Here is a 27,607-nt window from a genome sequence, read left to right as displayed (position 1 = left end):
TGTTGTCCTGCCCTTTTCTCTGGGTGGAAAAAGATATTAACAGTGCGTGAACTAGCACAGTGGGGCCTCCCTGTGATTTCGTAGCCTTTCAGCAGAGCCCTTTGACTTTGAGGGGAGGCCAGCTGACACACTCCTTCTTCAGGACGAGGTAGCACTTGGACAGGATATTGAGTATCCAGGAGGACGCAGGTAGCGGTGCACCCCCTGCGGTTCAGTTGACTTAGCCTTTGGATTTCAGACGGACCTGTAGAGCAGCCGCCTCTGAGTTGCGGGGCCCCCTATTTCCCCAGCAGGCGGCAGAGGCGCTCCAAAGGGGTCTCCAGCCTCTGACTTCCCGTTTGGAGAACGCAGCCCGGGAGCCCGAGGCCGAAGGCGACACACAGCTGGCCAGTAACAAAGAGCCAGGGTCCAGGGCGCGCTGCCGCCCCCCGGGAGGTTTTGGAAACGCTGAGCGGTCAGGGCGGGGCTTCGGAGCGCCACAGCCAATCACCCGAGGCCGAAGGAGCTGGGGGCGGGGTTTGGTGCCAGCGGCTGCGGTGGCCAGGCTGGGTCCGAGCATCCCGCGGCTTCGGACCCGCCCGGCCCGGACATGGCAAGCGTCCGGGCCTCCCCGCGAGGCGCTCTGCTGCTTCTTCTGGCCGCGGCGGGGGTCGCGGAGGTGTCGGGGGGCCTGGCTCCGGGCAGCGCGGGTGAGTAGCCGCGGGAGCCACGGGCGGGGCGGTCCCGAGCGAGCGTCTCAGCGCCCCAAGATGGCGCGGGGCCGGGGGCGGGGTGCGCGCGCCCCCAGACCCGCGGGCGGCCTGGACCCTTGCGGGTCCTGGAGCGCGGGGCCCGGGGCGGGACCCGGAGGCCGCTCCCCTTCCTTGCCCTCTCTGCGCTGGAGATCTTCCGTACCCGAGGGGTGGTGACTTGGGTTTGAGGCCTTGCTGTGTCACCTCCCAGACAGGGGCCCCTTGCCCTGCCCGACCCTGGTGCCTGGCCCGGGTCCCTGTCAAGAAAGCAGGGAGGTGCCTGGGCTCCGGATCGTCCTGACCCGCGGACGGGATTCGTAGGTGCCGCCCTCTTACCGCTGCCCAGACAGTTGTTGTCATTTTTGATTTGACTGACTTGGCCTGAGTGGCGGCGAGCTCCATAAGGCTGCCATGTGGGTGCACTGTCCGTCCGATCCCGGGGTGCTGGGACGGGGGTGACTACAAACCGGTAAATCACCCTGGAGCCAGCCGGCCGCCTTTAGCAGAGAGTGTTCTTGGGCTCTCTAAGAGCAAGCAGTTGCGTCCATCAGAGATGGATAGGAAGCTTGGCCGCTTAGGATACTCCTGCCCTTGCTCAGCTTTCGGACTTGACACTAACTCTTGCTTCCCGGGAGACCTCGGCCTGAGAGGTGGCGTAAGACAGGATCTCTAAGTAGTTCCAGTTCAGGCAAATATAATCAGAGAAGAGGTGAGGGCGGGGCTCAGGGGCACAGAGGAGGGGGTGACATTCACCTAGAAGATGAGAAAGACATAGTGCCTACCTATACTAGCCATCAAAAGATACCTGGGATTGTATGACGAAAGTAACAGAGGAGTGTGTTGCATAGAGGGTGAGGCTCATAGCGAAAAACAAACTCAGTCTCAACAAGGTTTTTAAGAAAGTCTATAATATTAACATTGTGGGGCTTTTGTTGTTGTTTTGTTTATAAAGGCAGGCATTTGAAGAAGGGAGGGATTTTGTCAGGATTAGTTAACTAGTCGAGTTCTAGATTTAGCTATACACTAGTAAGGAAAGTAATAGAAAGAAAGAATGATATGAATTCTTGACGAATTCAGCTTACCTCTCTGTGTTCTTGTTAGCCCGAAGATACGATCTGTAGAATACTAGCTGCCCTTTCTCATCTCCTACTATTGTAGAGTAGGGCCTCGAGGAAAACCTTAGCAAGTTACTTAGCCTTAATCTTTTTAACTTTAATATTCACACTTTTATATATGGTATTGTCTAGATCGGCGATTCTCAAACCTGTGGGACACGAAAACCCTTTTACAGGGGTGGCCGAACTCCATCGGAAAACACACATATTTACGTTATGATTCAGAACAGTAGTACAGTTACAGTTATGAAGTAGCAATAAAATAATTTTATAGTCGGGGCACATCACAACATGAAGGGTCACAACATTAGAAAGGTTGAGAACCTCTCCTTGAGATTTTACTGTAAGCATTAGCTGAGGTATCCACGTATAGCACTTAGCATAGCATATATAGCAGACACCAAATGCTAGCTCTTAAATGTATTTGGACAAGCAAGGTGTAGTGGCTTACACCTGTATTTCCTGGAAGACTAAGGCAGGAATGCCACAAGACCCAGGCCAGCATGGATCACAGAGTGATACCTTGTCTCAAATAATAAAAAAGAAAAAAATGAAAAGCAGAAAAGGAGAGACAAACATAAGCGACGTGTGAGTGTGAGTGAAATACCCTGCACTGTAGCCCATCCTGTGCATTCACAGCAAGAGACCCGAGGAGTCCTTTGACAAAGACCCTTATTTGCTGAGGTGTCAGAGAACGCCCGCTGGATGTGAGTTTCTTTTGGGGGTGATAGAAATGTTCTAAAATTGAATGTGCTGAAAATAACTGAATTAACACACCCTAGAAGGGTAAACTTCACAAGACGTGATTTACATCTCAATAAAACTGCTGTAGAAAGAAGAAAATAGTCTACTATTTAACTTTATAACACTATGGAACACACTGGGCTAGTTATTTCCAGTAGCTCTTCCATCTCCAAGACATCTGTGATTTCATACAGTTTGCATTATTTGATAAAAAGAGTAATTCCAAGTTCGATAGTAAATCGAGTCTCGTTTCTCGCACTAAATTCTGGGAAGCATATAGTGCGGGTTTCTTATGTGAAGGGCATTGGCTAACATAATGGACAAAAGCTTCCACTGTGGGTCTGTAGAAGGTCTGAAGCAGAAATTGAGAACACAATTATTAAATTGTGTTCCAGTGAAGGCCTGGTTTGTAGTCCTGTTCAGACGGTCTCATTTCCCTCTCATTATCCCCATCCAAGATTGTCTCCTCTGGTACAAAGCTTCCCAGGTCACTGACCCCCTTCTGCTCCTGGGGTGAGGTCAGGGTGTGCTGCAGCTTGTTCACTGGTCGTCTCATTAGAGGATGGAACAAGAGCCCACGCTGCAGGCTCGGAGTCTGTGTCTTATAGCACCTTAGTGGTTCTGTTTCTATTTAAGATGTTTTGTAATAATACAAAACAGAGAAAGACGGGTAACATTAAAGGCCAAGTTTCAAGGAGTTGACATTTGAGGGATTATGTAATAGCCTAGAATCCAGGAAAAGAATGTTATGAATTTTAAGTTAGGAAAAGGAAACGCCTATCTGGAGGAAAGTAATAAGAAGCAGATTTTCTTCCCTCTGACTATCTTGGCCCATGATGTGGAAAGAGTAAGGGCTAGTGACAGACCAGATCCTACAGTTTGTCCTGACATACCTTAGTTGGAGTTCCTCTCCTGCGTCTGTAGGCTTAAGCAGTCTTTCATTATTCCCACTTTTCACTCTTTAACACTCCTAGGAGAAAGTGAGAAGATGTCAAGGAGATGGGCTTATTTATTATAAATAATATTATTTATTATAAATATGGCTTCGTAAAAGGCAAGATGGGACTGAGGATTGTTTATTCAGGAAACACTGAATGTCAGGCCCTGTGGTAGGTACAGAGCTATGCCTTCAGCATACATTCTGTGGGAAGAGAAATCGATAATAAATGCATAAAATGATTTCTGGGTATAAGTCTGGTATGAAGAAACTAAATCCCATGGTGACAGAACTGTGTGTGGGAGAGTTTCTTTGTGTAGCATTGACAAGAACAACCTATTGGAGGAGGGGAGGTTTACAGTGAGGATGCTGTCCATATGAAAAGTGCCCTGGGGTTCAGGAAGAACAGAGCCATAAGACCCAGAGTGTAGGCTAGGGCTAGATGGTGCCTAGCTTTGCTGGAACCATCTGGTTTTATTCTGTGTATGAAGAGAAATCAAAAATTCTACATAAGGGAGATATGGCTTGATGTATATTTTAGCCACTGAGCTATTTTTCCAGCCCCATAGATTTATATTTCAGATCACACTTTCTGAAACCCGAAATAAAATAGAAATAAAGTAGTCATTATATAGAAAAGAGTAAAGAGTTACTAGAAATCCATTAGTGTTTCAAAAAGGTGTGGGTGGCCCACACCTTTATTCCCAGACCTAGGGAGGCAGAGGCAGGTGGAGCCCTGTGAGTTCAAGGCCAGCCTCATCTACACAATGAGTTCCAGGACAGCCAGGACTGCATAACGAGACCTTTTCTCAAAAACAAAACAACCACAACCACAACAATAGAGCTCCAATATTTCAAACAAGATAATGGTGACTTGGGAAATTGTGGAAGTAAAGGGGAGTCAAGATATCCTGACAGATCAATGTGGGCAATGCTGGAAGAATTACAGGTTATTGCTTGTTTTATCTTAAAGAGCTTGATAAAAGTGATGCCCTTTTCTAAGGTAGGAAGGATGGGGAAAGCAGTACTGAGGAGAATTGGCAGGAGAGGCAGGAACAGAGCCAAAAGTTTCACTGGGGGCTGAGGAAGTAGCTCAGAGGTAGAGCTTCTAGGATGCACAAAGCCCGAGTTCAGTCCCCAAACCTGGAAAGTGTCGGGGGCCAGAGTTGGGGAAGAGAGAAGTCCATCTTTGTATGTGTTGAAGATAGATATTAGGAGTAGCTGACTGCCCCAAGTCTTTGTTAAGCTGCTATTTAATAGTGCTGGAAACCACAACCTGAGTTACAACATGGTGTGGAAAAATATACATGTTCTCTCCTTTTGTGGGGCTTACAGTTCAGTGGGAAACTCAGACTTTTAACATCACCAGAGCTTTAAGCATAGGGGCATGTAGTGGTAATACAAGAACTAAGGAGGTAGAGAGGCAGAGGGATTTCAAAGTTGAGCCCAGTCTGGGCCGCCTAATGAGACCATGTCTTAAAATGAAACACATAAATCCCCAAGAATTGCAGAATGTCTACATTGCTAATACATGGTTTAAGCACATATCGATTTAAATATCAAGTCTAAAGAATGTATTTGAGAAAAAACTGATTTCATCAAACATGTAGCACATGATATGGCAAATGCTACAAAGCTAGAAGATAACACGAATATTGCCAAGATTCAGGCATGGTAGCATGTGCTTATAATTCCAACATTCAGTGGGTGAGGGGGGGGGAATTGCAAGTTTAAAACCCACCTTGGCTTATAGAAAGTTCCAAGTCATCCTGGCTCTTTGTGGGAGGAACGTGTCTTAAAAGCAAGTGGGTGGAGATGGCACCCAAGGACAACTAGAGATGGTTCCATCAGTAAAGTACCTGTGATGCATGCCCAAGCCCTGAGTTCAGATCCGGGGCACTCACACGAAAAGTCATGTGCTAGGATACGTCTGTAATCCCAGCACTGAGTCCTGGGTGGTGGATGAAGAAGTGGATCCCTGGAACTCACTGGTACGGCCCAGGCTTGGTGAGAGCCTCTGTCTCAAAAAAAAGGAGAGTGATTGAGAAGGACCTCAGCCATCAACCTCTGACCTCCCAACATGTGTGCCCACATGTGTGCACACATATAAATGAGTTTTTTAAAGCTAGGTGTGATAGCACACACCTGAACACTGGCACTTGGAAGATGAAGGCACGAAGACTAGGCGTTTAACAATCATTCTTTTCTATATAGTGAGGCGGAGGTTCGCATGCTCTATGTGACCCTGTGTCAACAAAATTTTAAATAGATATATAATATTGAAAGAGACATTCTAACCAAGAAATGTCATTAGAAACTAAGTTTTGCACCATTAGATCCCTTGTTTCTGATGGGAGCCCTGGAGAACGAGGAAGGAATTCCCCAAGAATACTGACAACTAGGAATCCTCAGAAGAGTCACCTCTAGTTGTTTCTAATAGCGAATATCTGGGTCAGGTGCGATGACGAGAAATAGAAACGAGATAGCTGGCTGAGATCCGAGGCTCTTATGTAGCATCTAAGGAAATTGTGTGCACCAGGAGTGGGGCATTTCAGCACACTCTTTACCTTCCAGAGCCCTAGAGAAAGTGGAAAATTGCTAAGAAGCAGCCTGCGTGAGAGAACCCTTCCCTGCCATGCTGCTGCTATGTACATTTCTTACACTTCCTCTTTGCTCCTGCAGTTTCTCTGTGCTCGTCAGCATCCCTAATTCCAAGTCTGTTGACCCTGTAAGCCTATCGCCAGTGGCTGCTTACCTTCTGAGCACTTGATTGACTCCAGTTATAGATATATTTTAAATCATGCTGTTTATTGAATTATGAGAACATCACTGTAATTTAGTACTGAGATGATGAAGTGAGAGACGATGCCCTGTACATTCTTTCCTGTTAAAAGGGAATTATATGGGGCTGGAGGAATAGTTCAGTGCTTTTGGGCATTTGCAACTCTTCTGAGGCCCCAAGTTCTGTTTGCAGTACCCACATTAGGTAACTCCAGCTCCAGAAGATCCGACACCCACTTCTTGCCTCTGTAAGCACCCACCTATATATAACATACACACAAAGACACGCACACATATAAATAATAAATAAAATAAGCCTTTGGGCGGCATAGTTAACAAAAAGGCTGGAGAGATGATTCAGCAGTTAAGAATACTAGCTGCTCTTCCATTCCTAATACCCATCTTAACTCCAGTCCCAGGAGATCTGACACCTTCTGACTTCCATGGTCACTGCACAAACAAGGTGCACATACATACATGCTGACAAATCACCCATACGCATTAAATAAACAAAGTTTAAAAGCATAATATAATAGATATGTTAATTTTTAATCAGTGAGCAGATTTTAACTGAACAGTGTACCAGAGGCTTACAGTCACTCTCTGATACCCAAGTGAAACGACGGAGAAGAGCCGAGGGTTAAAGGTTCCACGTCTGCCACTTTGATTAACCAGAAAATCAACAGCCAAATTAAAGAAGAAAGACTTACTGTGGGTTAGATGAGATCAAGTAGATGTACATTTTCCTCACTAAAATAATTAAAGTTTAAGGAAGGAAAAACTAGGGAAAGATGTGGAAATTTAGAGTTCGACCAGCAGGAGATAGGCTGCTGATTAAGAGTGACATCACCTTATCTCTAAAAAGGGGGAAAAATAACGTGGAAGTTTTATTGGTATTAGAACCAAATGAGGACACTGCAGTGTTGACAAGCAGTGGGGGTGATCTGTAGTGCAGAAACAAACTGTGCATCTGGTTATGTGTGTCTAGACATATGGAGCATGACAAGACTAGCAGTGTTGACTGTGTGCTGGGTATATGGTTAAGCATTTACTTTTGGCTCTTCCTTGGCTGATAAAATATATAAATAAATACATACATATGCATATCTTTTTTTGTTTTGGGGAGAGTGGAGGGGCTTTTAAGTGGTCTTTTTAGACAGTCTTGCATTGTAGCCCAGGCTTGCCACCAACTCATAGTGACCTTCCTACCCAAGCCTCCTGGGTGCTAAGATTAAATAAAGGTCTGTAGCACAGTGCCCATCTTATATGTTTTTTAGGGAGTAAGTGAGACAGTTTGCATGGCTGTATTTATAAGTTAAAGTTACAGTTATTTAAATATTTTTAGTGATTATCACTTTCTAAGTTTTCTTAAAAGTCAAACTTTACTTAAACAATTTCACATACTGAAAATAAGAATTTATCTTTAAATTTATCTTTTTATTTATAATTTTGGTATTAGCCCAGATTCTGTTTTTTTCTATCAGTAGTGTAGGATATATATGAATATGTACATATGTACATATTCTGTTTTAGTAGTTCTTTAGAATGTATTTATTGGAGGACCTGTTTTCTTTGGCATAGAAAGCAGGAACGGCTTTACAATGACAAAATTGAATTACAGCTTTTGGGAGAAATCCCTTTTAATTTCAAAAAGCCTGTAATTCTAGGGGTGTTTATTTTTAGATTATGGTGTGTATCTGCTTCCTTAAGTGCTCTCTGGCCTTAACACTTGCGCTTTCCGAGTGTAGCTAGAGCGTGTGCCTGTGCCCACTCGCCTCTCTGTAGTTTGCTTGTGGTCTCCAGCCCCAGCCAGGCCTTGGTGTTTCAGATCATTGGATAATTCTGCTCGAATATTCCCAGACTACACCAGTTCCTTCTTAAAGCCAGCAAACGAGGCCGTTAGCATCTCCCTTTGGTTTTCATTAATTTTATAATCAGAGTCCGAGACTAAGACTGCAAGATGACATCTGTATCTCTTTAACGAGGGTAAACCTGTGCCTTTTACTCTCATGTCAGTATCAGGCTTTGTTTGAACGTTTCTCCCCTTGTCCAGGTCCGTTTTATGACAATGAGCAGAGCTTTAAACTACAACAAATTGGGTTAGCAAATAAGCAAATTAGAATCAAATTATGAAACAAAGTGTTTCTGGAGTAGCTTGCCTTGTAGAAAACATTAAGCACTGCATTGTGCATTGTTTGTTCCCCTCCTCCTCTGCCATCCCAGTTATAGCTGAATAATGACCCAGTTAATCCATTTTAATTATTCTAAAGAAGATAAAGTCCTTTAATTGCTACTTGAATTGCATTCAGATTTTTCATATCCTCGGTGAAAGCATATGAAGGGAATATAGGTGTACGCTTATTTCTTGAAAAGGATGTAGTGTTAAAGATTAAAAAAGGTTTTTTAAGTGCTTACCAATACAGTAATGTCTACTGTTCCCAATCAGCGGGGGCAGTGCGATGGGGCAGCAGCTCCCAGGTCTGTTGGAGGTGGCAGTCCTCCCGGGGCGGAAGTGTACTATTAGAGAGGAATGCTCGGTTGAGAGGGAAAGGGGTTATTACTGCAGGGCTCCAGGCTGCCCTCTTTCATCCTATTTTGTCAGAAGTACCAGAAAAAGCTTTTGGAAAAGCTAGAAGGAAATATGCCAGAATGTCAGCAGAGATTGCGGTGGGACAATTGGAGTAGAAATCATTTTCCTTTTCATCTTTATTTTCCAAATTTTGTGGTTTCTTTCTTTTTTGTGTGTATATATTTTTTTTTTAGTTTTAGCTTTGTGCCAACACAAAAACACAACTGTCACCTCAAAAAGGATAAGCAGTAGTTTATTCTGAAGCCACAGAAAAGTGGCCATGGCCCAGGAACATAGATTTAGGTTACCCCAAATTCCATGTTCCAACACTGTAACAATTTGGTGAAGTTTTTATAGTAGTAGAACAAAGAAAGTCATAAGTCAAGACACTTTCAGATACATTGATGGAAACATCAAGTAGGTGGGTTGCAGCAAAGCAATAACTTCTGTAGGCCTGAGATACTGTATGGTGGCGTTCTTAGCCTTTGGGTTGTGAAAACTAGGATTTTGTTACGTTAATACATTCCAAAAAGTCACAGGGTCTTTAGGGGCTAAAGAGAGCCCAGATAAATTGTAGTTAGATTCTGGACCTGCGATACTCCAACCTGTCCACTGTCACTGATGCTAACTGTTGGTCAGCACTGCAGAAGGGTCGGTCAGCTGGAGGTGTTGTTTCTTTCTGGAAACTTCTCATTTGAAAGTCACGCCACAATAAATTTGACCTTTACTATTAAATGTAAAATGGAGGGGTCTGTATTTTATTTTATATAAACCCTCCAGTTGCTATTAGAGTATATTTTGTGACTGTTTTAAATAGACCTTTGCTTCAAGAACTTTTTTTTTTTTTCAAATTCCTATGCCCAAATCAGACTCCTGTCTGCCTGATTGTTTTCTTTTTGTTAAGCCCATGTTTATTGGGACCATATGTTACCCTGAGTTATCTTTGCTCAAAATCAGCTGCATTTTCTGCCCTCATATGACGTTTGTGTTAGAGGGCAGTAGAAAGTGCCAGTTTCTAGAGCACTTCAGAAGAGCACAACAGGTCAGATAAGGGGCCTTTGCCTTCAGTTGGGCTGCAGACAGAGCCTTTGGAGATGCAGCGCCTTCCCTGGAGAAAGTAAGACTAATTAATACAAGGCACTTTTCACCCTTGTAATCAGGTACTTTTTTCCTTCTGAAACATAGTGACATGTGTGTGTGTGTTTAGACTTTTCTTTCCATTTTTAGATTTAAAATTTTTCCCTTCAAACTCCCTCTGTAGCCCAGGCTGGCCTTTAACTCCTTTCTGTTTCCTCTACCCATGCTTCTGGGAGCTGGGGTTGCGGGTCCGCATCACACACCAGGCTGTGCTGGGGTTGCCAGTTTGCATCATATACCAGGCTGTGTTTGAGAGTCTCTAAGTCACACACTGAGAACTCACAGAAGCTTTTCATATAGAATTCCCATGAGAAAGCTCTCCCACAGTAGTCTTTCATGAAAACCAATTGTCCAGTAAGACCACAGGCCCCACCATTGCTTTGTGGAGAAATTGTTTCCAGTGTTGAGCTTGGCAGCCTTTTGAGTAAGACCTAAAATTTCCTTTTTTTTTTTCTTTCGAGACAGGGTTTCTCTGTAGCTTTGGAGCCTGTCCTGGAACTAGCTCTTGTAGACCAGACTGGCCTTGAACTCACAGATATCTACCTGCCTCTGCCTCCCGAGTGCTGGGATTAAAGGTGTGCGCCATCGCCGCCCAGCTAAAATTTCCTTTTTTATTCCCTTGTTTGTTCATTTTTTTCTCCTCCAATACTAATCCTGTTTTCAATTTAAAAACCACTTTTTTTAAAATCTCATTTATATACAAGAATTGTATGTAGGTTCCTATAGAGGCTAGATGAAGGTGTTGGATCCCCTGGAGCTTGAATTATAGGCAGTTTTGAGCCTTCTAATATAGGTACTAAGAGTTGAACTCCTGTCCTCTGGAAGAGTAACAAGCACTCTTAACCACTGGACCATCTCTCCAGCCCCCTCACATACTTTTGATCTGTATATAGACCTTATGTTCTCATTACCCAGGGTCAGAAGTTCCCAAGAACAACTCAGAGCTCAGGGAAGGAGTACAGGTAAAATGACTCTTTGGGGAGTAGCTTCAGGGTAGAGTACACACTGAGTATACTACAACTGCTGTCCTGTGTAAGGTATGTGAACCAGGGCCAGGTCTGGAGGAAGTACGGCGCTTCCTGTTCCTTCTTCTAGGAATCTCTCTCTCTCTCTCTCTCTCTCTCTCTCTCTCTCTCTCTCTCTCTCTCTCTCTCTCTCTCTCTCTGTGTGTGTGTAGTTTAGTTTTGAAATGGTCTCACTGTACAGCCCTGGCTGGCCTGGAGCTTGCTGTGTAGGTCAGGCTGACCTTGAATGCTACTATTGGGATTAAAGGCAATGCCACCAGACCCAGCAGAATCAATGTCCATTTACATATATATAATCTCTCCAGCACATTAACGTAGTCACCAACCAGGAAAGCATTACTGAACTTCTGTGTCAGAGTCTTTATCTGGTTCCATTGTGTAGGATTAACTGAATTATTGGTCAATGGTTGAATTCAATCTCTATTCCCCCTCCCCACCACCAGTGACTGAGAGGTCAAGTTGATAAATGACTCAAATCCCAATCCTCCAGTCACAGGCTAGTCTTTTAGACCTGACTAGTCCCTACCCTGAAGCTTTGCAGTTGGGTTACTTCTTATCATAACAGAGGTGCTCACCTATTGTTGAGGAAATTCCAAGGATCTAGCATCTTCCCTCTCAAGAGCTAGAACAAAAGCCACCCAGATTCTTCACTATACAGCCTAATCCTGGAAGAGGGAGTGTGTACTTCTTGAACTGGGTCTTGCCTTTACTGGTTCACACTGATAACAGTATCTTTTAGAACCATAAATATTGTGACTAATAGGAATGCCACCTCACCTGACAGCAGCGTGTAGCACATGCTACCATCTTGAAACTTTCTACTTAACTTGGTTTCTTGGTTGCTGCTCTGGCAAGCAGAACATGTTCCTGCTCCAAAGGGATAAGAAATAGTATGTTCTGAGCTAAATGTGAGCGACCATGGCCCAGGAGCATGGGTTCTGGTTACCCCAGATGATACGGTCCACTGTGGAAAAACTTCTATAGTGAGACTACAGAAGAAAGTAATGAGTCAGTAGCTTTTATAGTTACTAAACATGTCGGTGGGGACAGTAGGTCAGTTGATTGTAGCAGAGCGGGGAGATTTCTACTCTAGGTTTCAGATGCTATTTGATTACACTTTTAATTTGCGAGTTAGTTAAAGCTGCTTAACGATCTGCTAAATTAATACATTCCAGAGATTTTATGTGATAGTCAAAGGATGTCATGTCTGGTACAGAGGTGGGTGATACAAGACTCTTAAGGACTAAAGATAGCTCAAGATATTGGGTTTACCACAATCAGGAAGTCCTAATCAGTCTGTAAAATATTCAACTAAAAGTGGCTTTTTCAAGGAACTTCTGTTGACAGTTCTTCCTCTTAGTTTTCTTCCCATATGTTGACTACTTTCCTTCACCTCACACATGCAAAATAAATAAGCAAGTGAATAAATAAAAAGAAATTATCTGAGATGTTCAGTAGGTGGCTTTTTATTTTATTTTTATTTTTTGGGGGGGAGGGCTGGCCTTGAATTCTGAGTCTTCCTGCTTTTTCATCCCAAATGCTAGGTTCACAGATATGGGCCACCACACCCAGCCAGCAGGTGGCTTTCTAAGCAAACTCATTTTCTTTTCCAGCCTTCAATCTGTCTTCTGTCTCTGTGGGCACCTGACATTCCTTGTAGTTTTTGTTGCTCAGTGGGTGCCCTCTCTCCTGCTCTATTTCAGCCCCCTTTCCTTTCCTTCATGTGGCTCAGCTGTGACTGTTCATTAGGATCTGCTGCTGTATTTGCTTTTCAGTAGAAACTACCTGGCAGCATCTTATCCCTTTACACCTTATACTCATGACCTGCACATTTGGATTTTTTTTTTTTTTGAGTGTGGAGTTTATTGAGATAAAAGGAATGGGTAAGGGAAGAGAGAATGGAAGAGAGACAAAAAGAGAGACAAAGATGCCGGGGGGGGGGGGAAGAAGAGAGAGCTGCCTCCTTAGAAAATGGCAGAAAGTGTGCATTTGGATCTTTAGGCTGGGCTGTACTCCAAGCTTTGACTCTGGACTCTACCAGAGTTTCCATCGGAATATCCTGTAGGAACCTCAGATTCAACAAGTCCTAAACAAAATTCACTATTTTAAAGCCAGTTTAGCTTTGTGTTACAGTTAACAAAATATTGTTTGTGGTAATCTTAATGACTGAAAAATATATAAGCAAGCTTAATAGAAAATGTATCACATAGAAAGTACACAATAGCCAAGCAGTGGTGGTGCATGCCTTTAATCCCAGCACTCGGGAGGCGGAGGCAGGGGCAGGCAGATCTCTGTGAATCTGAGGCCAGCTTGGTCTACAAGAGCTAGTTCTGGACAAGCACCAAAGGTACACAGAGAACCCTGTCTTGAAAAAACAAACCAAAAAAAAGAGGAGGAGGAGGAAGAAGAAGGAAAGTACACAATAATAGTAGCTACTTTTATCATGTGACAGTCTTTCCTGTTAGTTTCTCTAGAGCAAAGACCATGTCTCTATTTTGGCATTTTGATTATGATAGATGCACCTTGAAGATCCAGTTAAAATGAGTAATAACAGCCAGACGTGATAGTACATGCCTTAGGTACAGCCTCTAACACCAGAATTTTGGAGGCTGAGTCAGGAGGATGAGGAGTTTGGACGCCATCTTATGGTGCATATCAGGAGGACCTGTCTCAAAAACAGAAAACAAAAAAACAGCCTATTGAACAATGACGTTGTTTAACAGTGAGATGCCTTGTTTCCTTTTCTCCCTAGGTGCTGTATGTTGTAATCATTCAAAGGACAACCAAATGTGCCGTGATGTATGTGAACAGGTAAGCTGGATAATAATTGTGAGCACAATCAGATAAGTCATTTATTAAATTTGTTTTTGGAAAAGTCTTATACATCAACTTATAGTTTACACCACAAATACTGTGTTAGCTGACCTAAAGCACTGAAAAGAATCATAGTCTCATAACCTGGGTCGTAAGGGAACAATCAGGCCGACCCAGATTGAGGTCCCTTGAAACAATGGCCTATACTCTTTAGACATATCAGTTATATTAAAAAGACTACTGTTATCCAGAAAAGAAAAGCTGAAGGATGATTCTAGATCAAATTTACTAAAGAGACTTGACAGCCAAGTGCATTGAATGATCCTGGAATAAAAAAAAAATTCATAACAAAAATTAGTGAGATGAATTAGTGAAATTTGATTATGACCTGGACATAAACTGCTAGTATTCTATCAGTATTGGGATCCTGACCTTGGTCATGGTATTGTGGTTAGATGTGACAGAGCCCTTATTCTAAAGAGATAACATGCTAAGATTTAATTTGGGGTATTTTTGGGGATTTTTCACTGACAGTGTCTCATGTATCCGGGCTTGGGACTATTGTTGTACACCACACCTACTTCATGCAGTGCTGGAACTAGGACATGGCTGGGCAAGCTCTCTACCAACTGAGCTTATTCCAAGCCCCTGCTAGGGTACAGGAACAAATAATCTCATTATCTGTACTGAGTCCTAAAGCAATCAAGCTGCTGATAACTATAGTGCACACCTGAGATCGTCAGAGCAATGTAAGGTGTTAATAGTTGCTAGACCTGTGGAGACCGCGGATTCATTGTCTTGCTCTTTAAGAGTTTGTTTTCTGGTTGAGCCTTTTAATGCAACTTCTACTGAAGCAATACCTCTTTGTAAAGTCTTAGCTTTTTTGTCTTAGGGTTATTGTGTAGCTTTAGAAGTTCTCTAGAACTTGAGAAGTAATGATCTCAGTCGTTATTCAAATATTTGTAGTAATAGACTGGAGACAATGTCACCTTCATTTTGTAAGTAAAGAAATTGAGATATAGGAGTTAACTAACTTACTAAAGTTCCCACACCAGTGATTGGAGGAAGGGAGACTGAGCGCTCAGCATCACTCGTTATGCAGTCCATACTTAGCCACTAAGATGCAACTGTGATGCAGGGCGAAACAGGCTGTCTGCTCTCAGAGCATGTTATTTATGCTCTCAGCCCATCTCACCAGTGTTCCAACTTTTTACGGGAGCTTGGACTTTTTTATTTATTTTGTGTTTGCTTTTGTTATTTTTGAGGAATAGTGAGGAGAAACTAGATGATTTTGAAAGTTATTTTTATTTTTATGTTTACATTTGAGGGTTTTGCCGATATGTATGTCTGTGTACCACTTGCATGCCTGGTTCTTGCAGGGGACAGAAGAGGGTGTTGGATCCCCTGGAACATGAGTTCCAGATGATTGTGAGCTGCCATGTAGGAACCGAACTCAGGTCTACTGGAAGAACAGCCAGTGCTCTTAACCGCTGAGCCATCTCTCCAGCCCCCAGGAGATTATTTAAAAGTATAACTTTCTCTGTATTTCCTTCCTGCCCACACACAGAGAGAGGGTGCCAGATTTACAGGCTGTGGTCTGAGTAGTTCAACAGTGGCTGTTTCCCAACAGAAAAGCCAAGGATCCTGCAGTTGTTCAGTCCACAAGACTGGAGGTCTTGGCAGTCTTGGGTTGGTGCTGGAGACCCAGGGAGGTCTGAAAGAGCTGTCAGTTTTCAGTCCACACTGGGGCCCTGAGGAAGCAGCATCCAATGTGAGTGAAGGAATGGCTCAGGAGAGATGAACTCAGGTGAAAGGGAGCGCAAGCAGACAGAAAGCAGCTTCCTCTCTATGTCATCTTATGTGGGGTGCCGCCAGGTGTGGCCCAGATTGAGGGTGAATCTTCTAGAATACCACAGATGATCCTGATTAAGGGTGGGTCTCCCACCTCAAATAGTACAGCCTAGAAAAATCTTCCACAAATACCTGGGTTTTAGTTACTTCTAAATGTAGTCAAGTTGAGAAACAAGACTTAGCCCTCACGTACCTGAAATATGCCTAAGAAACCTGGAACTCGAGTTTTCATTTATTTAATTTTTGACTCAAACTCATGCACCAGGGATGGCCTCCTCCTCCTCTCACTTCCCAGGGGCTAGGGTTATAGGCCTGTACCACTATATCCAATGTAGTTTTCCCCTTGGTGTGTGTATGACAGTACACACTGTCAATGTGCTCTAGTCTAGCCCAAGTGCTGTAGTTACAGGTGTGTGTCCTCATACTCTATTTTTATTTAATTTTGCTTGATTTACATTTAAATTGAACAACCACATTTGATTTGCATCTGCCTTATGAAATAAAGCCAGACTCTTTGATCAAACTGGAAGATTTTTTTGGTTGTTTTGTTTGGCAGGTCTTCCCTCTGAATGATAATAGATATAGGTGTCCCTTCTTGTGATGTTTAATAATCACTGTTGATAATTGCCTAAATGCATTAATTCACTAGATATTACAAAATGGTAATATTCTAATTCCTGTTACTTTTTAATTATAGTTGCTAGTTATGGAGACAAGTGGCTAAATAATAATAGTATTATTTAGCTTGTTTTTCTCCACATTGGGGTAATAGAAAGAGTTTCAACTTGGTGTAATTGGACTTTTCCTGATTATTTCCCAAATTAATCAAATAATCTTACGAGAGATGTTACCTCAAAAGCTGGGTGTATAATGCTAGCACTCTGGAGAATGGGGTAGGAGATCCTGAACTCAGACCAACCTGGGATATACAGTGAGAACAAGTGTGTAAAACAGATCTCACCTCAGTTCGATTTAAAACCCTCCAAAAGTTCCTTCTATAAAACAAAGCCTTCTAGGAAACTGGGATATCTAGAGGATGATACTTTTAGAAAACCCTTCTTTCTCTAAGGAAAGAAAGAAAGAAAGAAAGAGAGAGAGAGAGAGAGAGAGAGAGAGAGAGAGAGAGAGAAAAGAAAGCTCAAAGGTTTTTGTCTTTTTGTTTTGTTATTTTTTTTGTTTTTTGGGTTTTTTGTCAAATAGATTTTCTCCTCAAAGAGTGAATCCCGACTGAAACATCTGTTGCAGAGAGCCCCAGACTACTGCCCAGAAACGATGGTAAGTCCTGCATCACTGTGACAGCTTTTGTATACATGAAGCCATGGGCTGAGTTACTTTTAGATTTATCACACTTCTCAAGAGTGGTGGAATATGTGATCAGAATAAAATTTTAAACCCAAAATAATCTTCTTATGAACTGCTAAATAGATTAGTGTCTTTCGCCTTTTATCCTTGTTTTAGTGCCTGGGAGTACAATAGTCTTAACTATCAATGTATTCCAGTCTTTAAATTTCACTGCAGTATTTCATCTAGAATTTAGAATTCTATCAGTGATTTGACTAATTTTATGAAATCCGTAATAGCTAAATTCAATGTTTATTTGGGTTTTGGAAAATTGAATTTGAGATAAAATATGTGGCTAATTCCTAACCCTCCATTTCTGTCACACTCTTATTATTTTTTTTGTTGTTGTTGGTTTTTCGAGACAGGGTTTCTCTGTGGTTTTGGAGCCTGTCCTGGAACTAGCTCTTGTAGACCAGGCTGGTCTCGAACTCACAGAGATCCGCCTGCCTCTGCCTCCCAAGTGCTGGGATTAAAGGCGTGCGCCACCACCGCCCGGCCTGTCACACTCTTATTGATACACGGCTTGAAGTCTGAATGAGGAAGTCTAACACGTCTCCAGGGTTTGGGCTGTTTTCTTTGTGTGAAATGTGTGTGGGCCAGGCCAAGAGCGCACAAGCTTCTGTAAGAGAACTGTAGATATAGTGGCCTCTGCTGTGTGCAAGAGGGAAGTGCTGAAGGTTAGACAGTTCTGACTGTGTGCTTGAAACCCGAGTAACCTGGCTCATTCCCAGTACTTTAAATGGAAAAACAAGAAAGGCATATGCAGTAGTTATCATTTTTACACTTGGTGTGTGCATGCATGCGCATGTGTGTACACCATGACAAGTGCGTTAAGATCAGAGTACAGTGTGTGTAGGTGGTTTGCTCCTTCCGCCATGAGGGTCTGAGAGTCCCAGAGATTGGCAACACCACCCTTACCCACTAAACTATCACACCGGCCCAGCTTTTATTTTTATTTTTTTAAATATGGAGTTATCCCTATGATTATATGGTTTCATCCATAATCCAATTAACTGTGCATAATTTCTGTAGAGATTATCATGAATAGAAGCTAGTTATTTGCATAAAAGCATTTTGGTGATTACAATTTCAGGTTGAAATTTGGAGTTGTATGAATTCATCTTTGCCAGGTAAGTAAATTAATTTTATTAATGTAAAATCTGAACCATAGTCCTAAATCTGATTTGTATATAGGATTTTAAAAATGATTTATTTATTATTGCATTGTATGTGTGTGTGCATGCACATGTGTGCATGAACATGTATACATGGACACATGCACACCATGGCACCTGTGTGTTCAGGGGCCAACTCTGCAGGAGCTGGTACTTCTTTTTGCCTTGTTGGGGTGGGTCTCTCGCTTCTGCCTTGTGGCAAGGCAAAACAGCAGCACATCTTTTCATAGTTAAACAAATGCAGCACAAACAAATGTAACACACTTTACAGAGTTACAGTCATATTCTGTAGCAAAACCAAATGTAACACATCTCTATATAGTTAAATAATATTCTACAACATTTGTACTCTGAGTTTCCTGTAACATGTGATCTTACTGACTGCTACCTCCTTGTAATGTCACCTTGGCTTTAGACCTTAGGCTCTCTCCCCTACCCCCTCTTCCCTGCTGGAGGGACTCTGGCTGCTCTAGTATGTGGAACTCCCTCCCCCTCCTCTCTCCACACTGGGCTAAGTTGTTAACTAGTCGGCCCTAGGAAGGGAATTGGCCATTTGTGTGATTAATTGACACCATGGTCTGGATCTCAGCATTCAGGTAACATCTGAAATACAAAACCAAAGTTAGCTGGAAAGATAACTAGCCCAGAAACCTGAAAATTACCTTTGATTGTTTTTTCTTTCTAGTCCCATTAACACACCCTTTGCAGGATCTTGTATCTGTCCTATTCCTAGTTCAAGTCTTTGTTACTACATTCTTGGGATAGAATATTGAATAGTCATAATTAATATTTACTATATATTATAAATTTATGATTAATGTTTCAGCACATTATTTCTGTTTTTCTCATCTCCTTCAGAAAGAATAACTCACGGATTTCTGCTTCCGTTGCAATAAAGCCTAAATTCTGTAGCTTGACATTCCTGGTCTTCTGGAATTGAAGCTCATTTTCCAGCCCTGGTTAAAGCCAATGTGTTCTTAGCTTGAAAGAGTTTCTTAGTATTCTCAGAAGTTTGCATTGCAAACAAACTGAGCAGTGCACTTCTGTTCAGCCCAAACTACAGTCTCCACAATGAGCTGCTTCTTGTATATTTTATCTATTTTTTTGTAATTTCATATCCCATGTAATAGAGTAGCTTATATATAGTAGAGATTTAATAACAAAAGAGCTTGTTGAATAATTTTATTTTCTGAGGTTGTTGGGTGTTTGGGGATAGCAATGTACTGCATTATGAATAACAGCTCACATAGCTTATGATCCCTGCAGATTCTGTTCACTAGTCTAAGAGTGAGAGTGTCTGAATACCAGGAAGCAAACTAAACCAAAATAATACATAGTTATTTTAAATGATTAGGTGTGCCCATCAAAGCCAGGAGTGGCTCATAGAAATTGATCCTGCATGTTTTCTATGTATCAGTTTTAAAATAAGATAATGAGTTTATGCTATTCTACATATTTAGTATTTTAACACAAAAGATGCACACGCTCATTTTTTGGCTATTTGCTTAAATCGTATCAGAATATTTGTATGTGATTCATGGTATGAAATAAGGAAAAGGCCTTTCTCCCTGGCTTTCCTTACTTTGCATGTCCTCTCATAGACATGCTGTTTACCCAGGATTGAGAATGACGAATGACCAAGTTCAGGGTGAACAAAAGGGAATAAAACCAAAGGGCCTAATAGTCATGTAGTTTGGTACCCCAAGGAAACTGACATCACTGGGAATTAGGAGCAGGGGAGGCACATAATCGTTTTGAGGCCCTGCTGTCTGAACTAGTTTCCTCATGGACATTCACTTTGTCTTGTAATAATATCCATTAGTTTTGTATACTATTTGCCTTCATTGATACTTAGACCAAAACACTTGAGCATTTTGTTTTTTAGGTGTGTTTAAGAAGTCTGATGGCTGGGTTGGCTTAGGCTGCTGTGAACTGGCTATTGGCTTGGAGTGTCGACAGGCATGCAAGCAGGTAACACCTGACAATCAGGCTCTTAAGCACCATGGAGTACAGTTTGAGTTTTAGCTGCCTTGTCTACTTTGCAGCTTTGGAGAGGTGACCTGCAGAAACTGCACACTTAGCATTAGGTTATGTCTCAGTTGCGGCCACTACATGTATAATCCTCAACCTTCTCTTTTCTTATCTTTTCCTAAATTTATTTATTTATGTGTATGGGTGTTTTGACTGCCTGTATGCCTGTGTACCACATGTGTACCTTGTGTATCTGGAGGCCAGAGAAGGCAGCAGATCCCCTGGAACTGTGGTTATGGACAGTTATGAACCAATGTGTGGGTGCTAGGAATTGAGCCAGTGCTCTTAGCCACTAAGCCGTCTGTCCAGCTCTGTTTTTCTTTCTTTCTTCTCTCTGCCACACACAGAAGAGTTTATTGGGACCAAGGCATTTTGTCCTTTGCACAGGACGTGCTGAGTCAGTGCAGCTCCAAATGGCCATGTGAAGCTAGGGTACTGTTGGATGAGAGCAGTGGCAGCGGCTTATTCTGTGCTCCTCTTCCCTTCTCTATCTCATCATGGCTCTACTCTGAGCATGTGTCCCTACCCTGTCTCTGCTCTGGAGACACGGGACTCCTCTAGTAAGCTTTGGCTTCTCTTTGATAGGCGCATCTCTGCTACAAATTCAGGGAGGCCCCTGAGTTCACTGCATGTTTTTTAGGAGCTTCTCGGATTTAGTAATATTGGCTTCCTGTCTTCTCTACTCCAAGTGGTGGTTTAGCCCTAACTGGGATGCTAGCTGTTTAAATGGTTATTTAAACTGACCTGTAAACATAGCTGGAGCTTGCTCTGGGCTTTGCGAGATGCCAGTGTTACCTTCCCTTCTGTTGTTGCAGTTCTTGTGTGCTGTTTTTGTGGAGGGATCTTGTGTGGCCCTGGCTGGTCTGTAACTCCTGTGTAGATCAGACAGGTCCCAGGTTATAGCAGTTCTTCTGCCTCTGCCGCCCGAGTGCTAGGGTTATCGGAGTGAGCCAGTGTACCAGCCTCACCTTCACTTTTATACACAAAGCTGTCTAAGCCTGCACTGCGGTGTTTGGGCAGCACATGGCCTAGCTGTCTGCTACTCCCCTCCAAACGCTGAGGCAAAGTTGAGTTATATAGGATTTGAACTAAAATCCTGGGGACATAAAGCAGGTGCCAGCCATTCTTCTTCCTGCCCCTTCCCCAACTACACCTTCCCGACCCTTATCAGTTAGTTTGCTAAAAATTGCACGGGACTAGGTGACAGAATAGAAGAAAGTGAAATAAAGGATGCGCTCCCATCACTCTTGAGCAGTGTCTCTACGCTAAACCTGATGACGTGTAGAAGAAAAACCGCTTGGCAGCAGATTAGCTTTGCCTTGTTTTGCAAACACATACTTCATTATGATGAGTAACCTGCTGTGTTTCAGAGCTCCGCCTCTGACGATAGAGAGGGTAGTGCCTTCTTCATACACTGTTGAGAAGGAACCGGAGGAGCGGCTGATTGACTGCTGCTATGTGCTGTGTGCTTCTGCAGCTGCGCTCTCCGTTATATGGGGTGCTGTTCTGAGGAAATTGGCTCGAGATAGTATAAAATGTTGAATATGAAGGGTTAAAGAAAAAGCAAAATGTAAGTGCCCTTGGCAGAGCTTCGCAAGGAAATTCACTAGCATGGAATTCAGCTTTTTAAAAGACCTCTGATTTATTTTTCCTTCAAAGTTGTGTAGTTTCCAAAATAACAAAAGAACCATGTTGTTATGTGAGATTGAAACCATAGAGCTTAGGCTGGAGCTCTGCATATCGAGCAAGTCCTGGGTGCCATTTGTTTTAAAACATCGTGTAAGGTTTGTATTCTAGGAACTTCCAAATATTTGAGTATAAGGTTTTCTTTGATGAATAAAGAATAGTATACCAACAATTAGCATACACTAATTTGTGTCCTATACAAAATAAATAGCATGCATAGTAAGTGAATGAAGATTTTTGTTTGCTTTTAGGCATCGTCAAAGAATGATATTTCCAAAGTTTGCAGAAAAGAATATGAGGTATGTATCTTATTTGTCAGATTTGGATAGACTATTCCAGTGTTCTCAGAACTGACAAAATCACTTAAATTTTTAAAAAATTACTTATTTTTAAACAAATTGCATTCTAACTTAGCAGAAATTTTAGCCTTGGTAAAAAACATCTTTTACTCTCTGAAGTATTTTGGCTTTGAGGTTTGGTGAAATTAAGTATTAATTTTAAAGAAATTCTTTAAATCTCTCATTCAAAGATTTCATCTATAATATTTTCTTAACAAAGCCACTTGTACTAAGATTCTGAGATCATTTTTAATAGGTTCTCTATCCTCTTTGGCCCTTTCTCTATCTGTGGACCCATCTTGGTGTCCATTTTTATAAATTGCATATCAAGAAGAAATGTAAACTAAGGAAATCAAACTGCTAAGATGAGCGCTTCACACTTCAACACCCGTGTTAAGGAAATGTTGCAGATCTGAAACCCTTGTCTCCGGATGGGTTTCCAGCTTTGTGCCCAATGGGCAAATGGTGGCGTGGGAGCAGTGAAGGCAGTTTGCCTCGTACACATGTGCGAAACTCCTTTGGGTGCCCATGTTCTGGAACCCCATCATCAAGTGTGACACTTGTATCACTTTTCAGAGTGTACAGTCATGTAATTAAGAGACTTAAATGCATGTCTCATTCGTCACATTACTATCTGGACAGTGGGGAGCCCATTAACATCTGTGTACTGGGAGAACCAGTAATTCCTGGATGCTTCTATATTAAAGTTCTGGTTATTTTTTCTTTTCTTGGGGTCTGTAATTATACCTCTTCATTAACATTTTTAGACTGCAGAGTCTGATTATCCTTTGTCCCTTTGTTCTGTTGGCTAAGTTACATCTGGTCTCTGAAGACAAATTTCAAGTTAACTTCAGCTTCCCTCTGTTCTTGTTGAAAAAAAAAACCTGCTATAAAGAAGTAAAGAGTCTCTTTAAATGTTTTTCTTACCTCTACCTTTGAAATGACCATTTGGGTTCTCTTGACTAAGTGGCTAACTGTGACAATTCCTTCTTTTCTTCCACATGATGTCTGACACTGTCCACCTCCCGTAGCCTGTCCTCCATTACTTTAGTGTGCTTCCTTCTCTTGTCTGGATTTCTGCACTGCCCTAGGAAGTCTGCAGTGTGTTGATGAAGGCCGAGACAGGAAAGGTAAGAGAGATAAACACTGTGCTACGGTAGAGATAAGAGCAGATTGCTTCCCTGCCTGCCTCTCTTTGTCTGGAGTAGAATTAATTCAGCAACTATTTTTCAAAAGTCTATAGGATGTGTTTCTTCCTTATTTTTGTATTACAAGCTCAAATTATTCAACATAATTCAAAACTCGGTTTGATTTCCTACATATTATTTAGAAATAATGAGAGGCAGCAGAACTTTAATTCAGGAAGCTGGTTCTGCATTTTACACCCAAAGCAAATCCCAGCTGAAGTCTAGTCTAGCCGTAGGACCATCTGTGAACAGCTCTAAGGTGAATTGGGTAAATTTGGCATAATATAGTTATTTATCTTGTTGGTTCTCTGTTAACATCAGAAAAAAATTTATAAAATGGGCCTTTAATGTCTTTTCCTTAGCCTTAGGGTGGTTGTAAGATGAATCCCTACATGTTGTGGTTTTAAGTGCCACATTTACCCTGAAGATCTTAGGTAGTTGGAGTAGAGATTTAGAGACTGGGCGATTACATTCAGAAGATCTTGTTATCTTTATTGGAAAACTGTTCCTGGTTCCTTTAAGGGAATTTCCTAGGAAATTTACTTTAATAAATAAAGACTATATTGCCACTTAAGATTCTGTTTTATTCAAACCAACCTAAGATAATCCAACTAAATATGGAGCATTGTTACATCAGATTTTACAGTCTGGTTTCTAATGAGCATCAGCAATATTGATGAAATTTTGAAAGGCAGATTTATCTAACTAGAAAAAGCACAGACTTCAGAATCAGACCTAAGTTAAAAACCTAGCTAAGAGGACTGGGGAGATGACGCCACAGTTAAGAGCATTGACTGCTCTTCCAGAGGTCCTCAGTTCAATTCTCAGCACCCACATGGTGGCTCACAACCATCTATAGTGGGATCTAAAGTCAATAGAGCACTCATTTACATAAAATAAATCTTTAAAGACAAACAAACCCCAAACCTAGCTGAGCATAGTAGTACACACCTTTGATCCCAGCACTCTGGAGGCAGAGACATGAATCTCGGTGAGTTCCAAGCCAGCCAAAGACACATGCTGAGAGCCTATCTCAAAACAAAACAAACTTTTAGTTAAGATGTTTATAGCTTAACTTCTTTAATAAAGGAGTTTATCTAATTAAGTCAGATTAGTTAAAATATATACTGGGGCTAGAAAGATGTGTCAACAGTTCAGAGCACTTCCTGCTTTTTCAGAGGATTTGGGTTCAATTCCCAACACCCACAAGGCCATACGTAACTCCCTGATGTCCTCTTCTGGCCTTTCCAGGCACAAGGCATACAGTAGCACAATGTATGCATAAACTTATACATATAAATTATGATAAATAAGCCTAAAATTACTATTTTAAATATATACTGTATGCATGAAGACTTAGGAAATCTTAAGTAGAGCCAGTATTTTGGGAGTTCCAGGAAAAACTTTGCAAAACAATGATGAGTTGGTGTGGTTGGTTAATAAGACTGTGGACCAAAGGCATGCTAGGAAAAATGCATGTGGCTCATGCAAGGGGCAAAGAGAAGGACAAAACTTGACAGTCTCACTATGTAGCCCTGGCTGTCCTGGAACTCACTCTGTAGGCCAGGCTGACTTCAAACTAACAGAGATCCACCTGCCTCTACCTTCCGAGTGCTGGGATTAAAGGCATCTGTCACCATAACCTGCCAAGTTTTAAATAAAAAGGTATGTGTGGTGTGTATGTGTGAGTCCTATAGTAGAGGAAGTTTATGTCATTAGAGTGCTGAGTAGTAAGAATTCTGTGCGTCAGCTGTGTGTACACAATACACAGACAAAAGGAACTTTTTATAGTTGTAAAGATTCTATTATATTCCGTTGTCAAAGGTATATTAAGGATTCTATTTACCTATATAAAAACAACTAACTTTTTAAAGAATCAGCACTTTAAAGATGGATAGAGGGGAGGAATTCAAAGATTTAAATGGAGAATCGTTAATAGGGTTTGTCATGATGGGTTGGATATAGATGACATTGTCCAAGGATGTAGAATAATTACCTAATCATTTAAGCCAGTGTCCTGGAATACTTTTACTATCGTCCTGTGCTTGAAGGTACTATATAGGTCCTTATCTTCGCACAGAGGGCAGACTTATTATCTAGATCTGTGTTGCAGGTGTAAAATGCACTCAGTGGGCACAGGTCTAGAGAGTGAGGCCCCGAGGAGACATTGGTTCTGAGGACTTGAACGCGTGCTGAGTCAGTTTTCATAGCTTTATAGTCTCTTGCACTTGGAACCAATTGAAGATGGAAAACCCAATTGAGGTCTCTTCCCTTTCTCACCAACAAATCTGGTCCAAAGGGGCTACACTTGCAATACAGGATGACAAGAGTGTTCGTCTCCTTCTTTTGTAGAGGGATATATTGCTTCTCTCCGTGTTGTTTCTCTTGAAAACTGGTACTGATAACTTGAGTTTGAAGCCTCACTCATGTAAAGTGAATGCTTAGAGAATCTCCAGCTGGAAATGTATCAAAAATGATTCTAAAATGGTAGTCCTTTCTTAGATGACAAGTAACACAGATCCTCTGTGCAGATGAGAGTCTAAGGGAAATAAGCAACTCACAGTTTAAAAAAAGTCACAAAATTCACTAGAAAATAAGGTCATCAGACAACAGCCAGACCTCAAGGCATTTCTGCTATAGAAACGATCACATGCAGACCATACAGATATTTAATATGGTTAAGAAACAGAATCCTAAAAATACACAGAGCACATAGAATTGGGAAAGAATTTTAAAAAATTTTAGTTGAAGAAATAAAAATAAAACGGAAGCTGGGGATGTTCTTCTGCGATTCCAGTACTTCTGAGATAGAGGAGAAAGGTCATGAGTTCAAAGGTCATACTCAGCTGAATTTTGAGTTTAAGCCAGCCTAGGCTACAAGAGATCCAGTCCACACATTATACACATACATCATAAAAAAAAATCTTGCAATAAGAAGTTAAAAAAAATCTTCTCTTTAAAAGATGGCCAACTGCTATTGTCTCAGTAGCAACATAAGAAGCCAGAAGACAATGTTTACATGGTTCTGAAAGAAAATAGCTATCAACCTAGAATTGTGTATCCAAAAAGATTACAGGAAATAATGCAACATTATGATAGTTCAAGAGGAGGGAGTGGGTTGACTGAGTAGGGGGACAAGTAAGAACAAATTATAATAATACATGCACATACATAACACAGATATACATATATGTGTATCAATGTGTGTGTGAGACACTGTCACAGTGAAACCTGTTTTATGTGAACTGAAAATTCAGTGGGCCTGGAGGGCGGGTGAGTGAGTAAAATGCTTGTGCAAACGTGAGGACCTGAGTTTGAATACACAGGTAAAGCAGCACAAGAGCGTGCATGTCTGTGATTCCAGTATTACCAGGACAAAGTGGGAGACAGGAGGATCTCCAGAATCTCACTCCCAGCTAGCCTGATGTGTGCAACTAAGGAACCACCAAAACTGTCTCAAACAGGGTGGAAGGTGAGATTCAACAGCGGAGGTTGTCCTCACATCTTACATGCACTGTTCATTTACTCACTGCATGCGTGCACACGTGTGCACACAGACATGCACACGCAAAAAATAATAATTTCTTAAAGATTTTTGTTTGTCCTTTGAGACAAGGTCTCACTGTGTAGTACTGGCTGGTCTAGAATTCAATATGTAGACCAGGCTGGTCTCAACTCATAAAGAAATGCCTGCCTCTGCCCTCTGCCCTCTGCCCTCTGCCTCCAAGTGCTGGAATTGGAGATGTGTATCACCATGCTCTAGGAAATTCTTTTCTTTCTTTCCTGTTGCTTATTTTGTTTTGTTTTGTTTTGAATTTCTGCTGAGTGAAAGATCTGACTGATCATCTTTTCTCATTTGATCACTCCCTGAAAAAGTACCTGAAAAGAATCCCTCTTGTGGAGCTTAAAGACCGTCTGGGCTGGGAAAGCAACTCAGTGGGGAAAGAGGTGCTTGCTGGTGAGCACGCCTACTGCGTGCCACCCACAGAATGCAAATGGTGGAAAGAAAACCTGCTTCTGTAAGTTGACCTCTGGCCTCTACACTCATGCTATGGTATGCACTCACCCACACATGCATATACACACAAACACACATACAAATAAGTAATTATTTAAAAAAGCACCTTAGATAACATTTCTTTAAG

General features: G+C 41.9%; 1 protein-coding gene across 2 annotated transcripts in view; it reads left to right on the top strand.

The window, feature by feature from the left end:
* The first annotated feature begins 519 nt into the window (after positions 1–519).
* Positions 520–27,607, top strand: part of Reck (reversion inducing cysteine rich protein with kazal motifs) — a 65,280-nt gene continuing 38,192 nt past the window's right edge. The window contains exons 1-6 of one of the 2 annotated variants that reach the window (XM_057790914.1): positions 520–689; positions 13,792–13,850; positions 16,905–16,979; positions 18,139–18,175; positions 20,106–20,191; positions 22,189–22,236. In XM_057790914.1, coding sequence (XP_057646897.1) covers positions 590–689; positions 13,792–13,850; positions 16,905–16,979; positions 18,139–18,175; positions 20,106–20,191; positions 22,189–22,236 — 405 coding nt within the window. In that variant the 5' untranslated portion in view covers positions 520–589. Of the gene's footprint in view, positions 690–13,791; positions 13,851–16,904; positions 16,980–18,138; positions 18,176–20,105; positions 20,192–22,188; positions 22,237–23,306; positions 23,406–27,607 lie in introns of those variants that run through there. The other variant, XM_057790916.1, reaches the window with a different exon arrangement.

The sequence above is a fragment of the Chionomys nivalis genome, chromosome 16 (assembly GCF_950005125.1).
Source record: "Chionomys nivalis chromosome 16, mChiNiv1.1, whole genome shotgun sequence".
Taxonomy (NCBI): Eukaryota; Metazoa; Chordata; class Mammalia; order Rodentia; family Cricetidae; genus Chionomys; species Chionomys nivalis.
The sequence above is the reverse complement of the archived record's forward strand: the minus strand, read 5'-3'. Positions and strand labels throughout refer to the sequence as shown.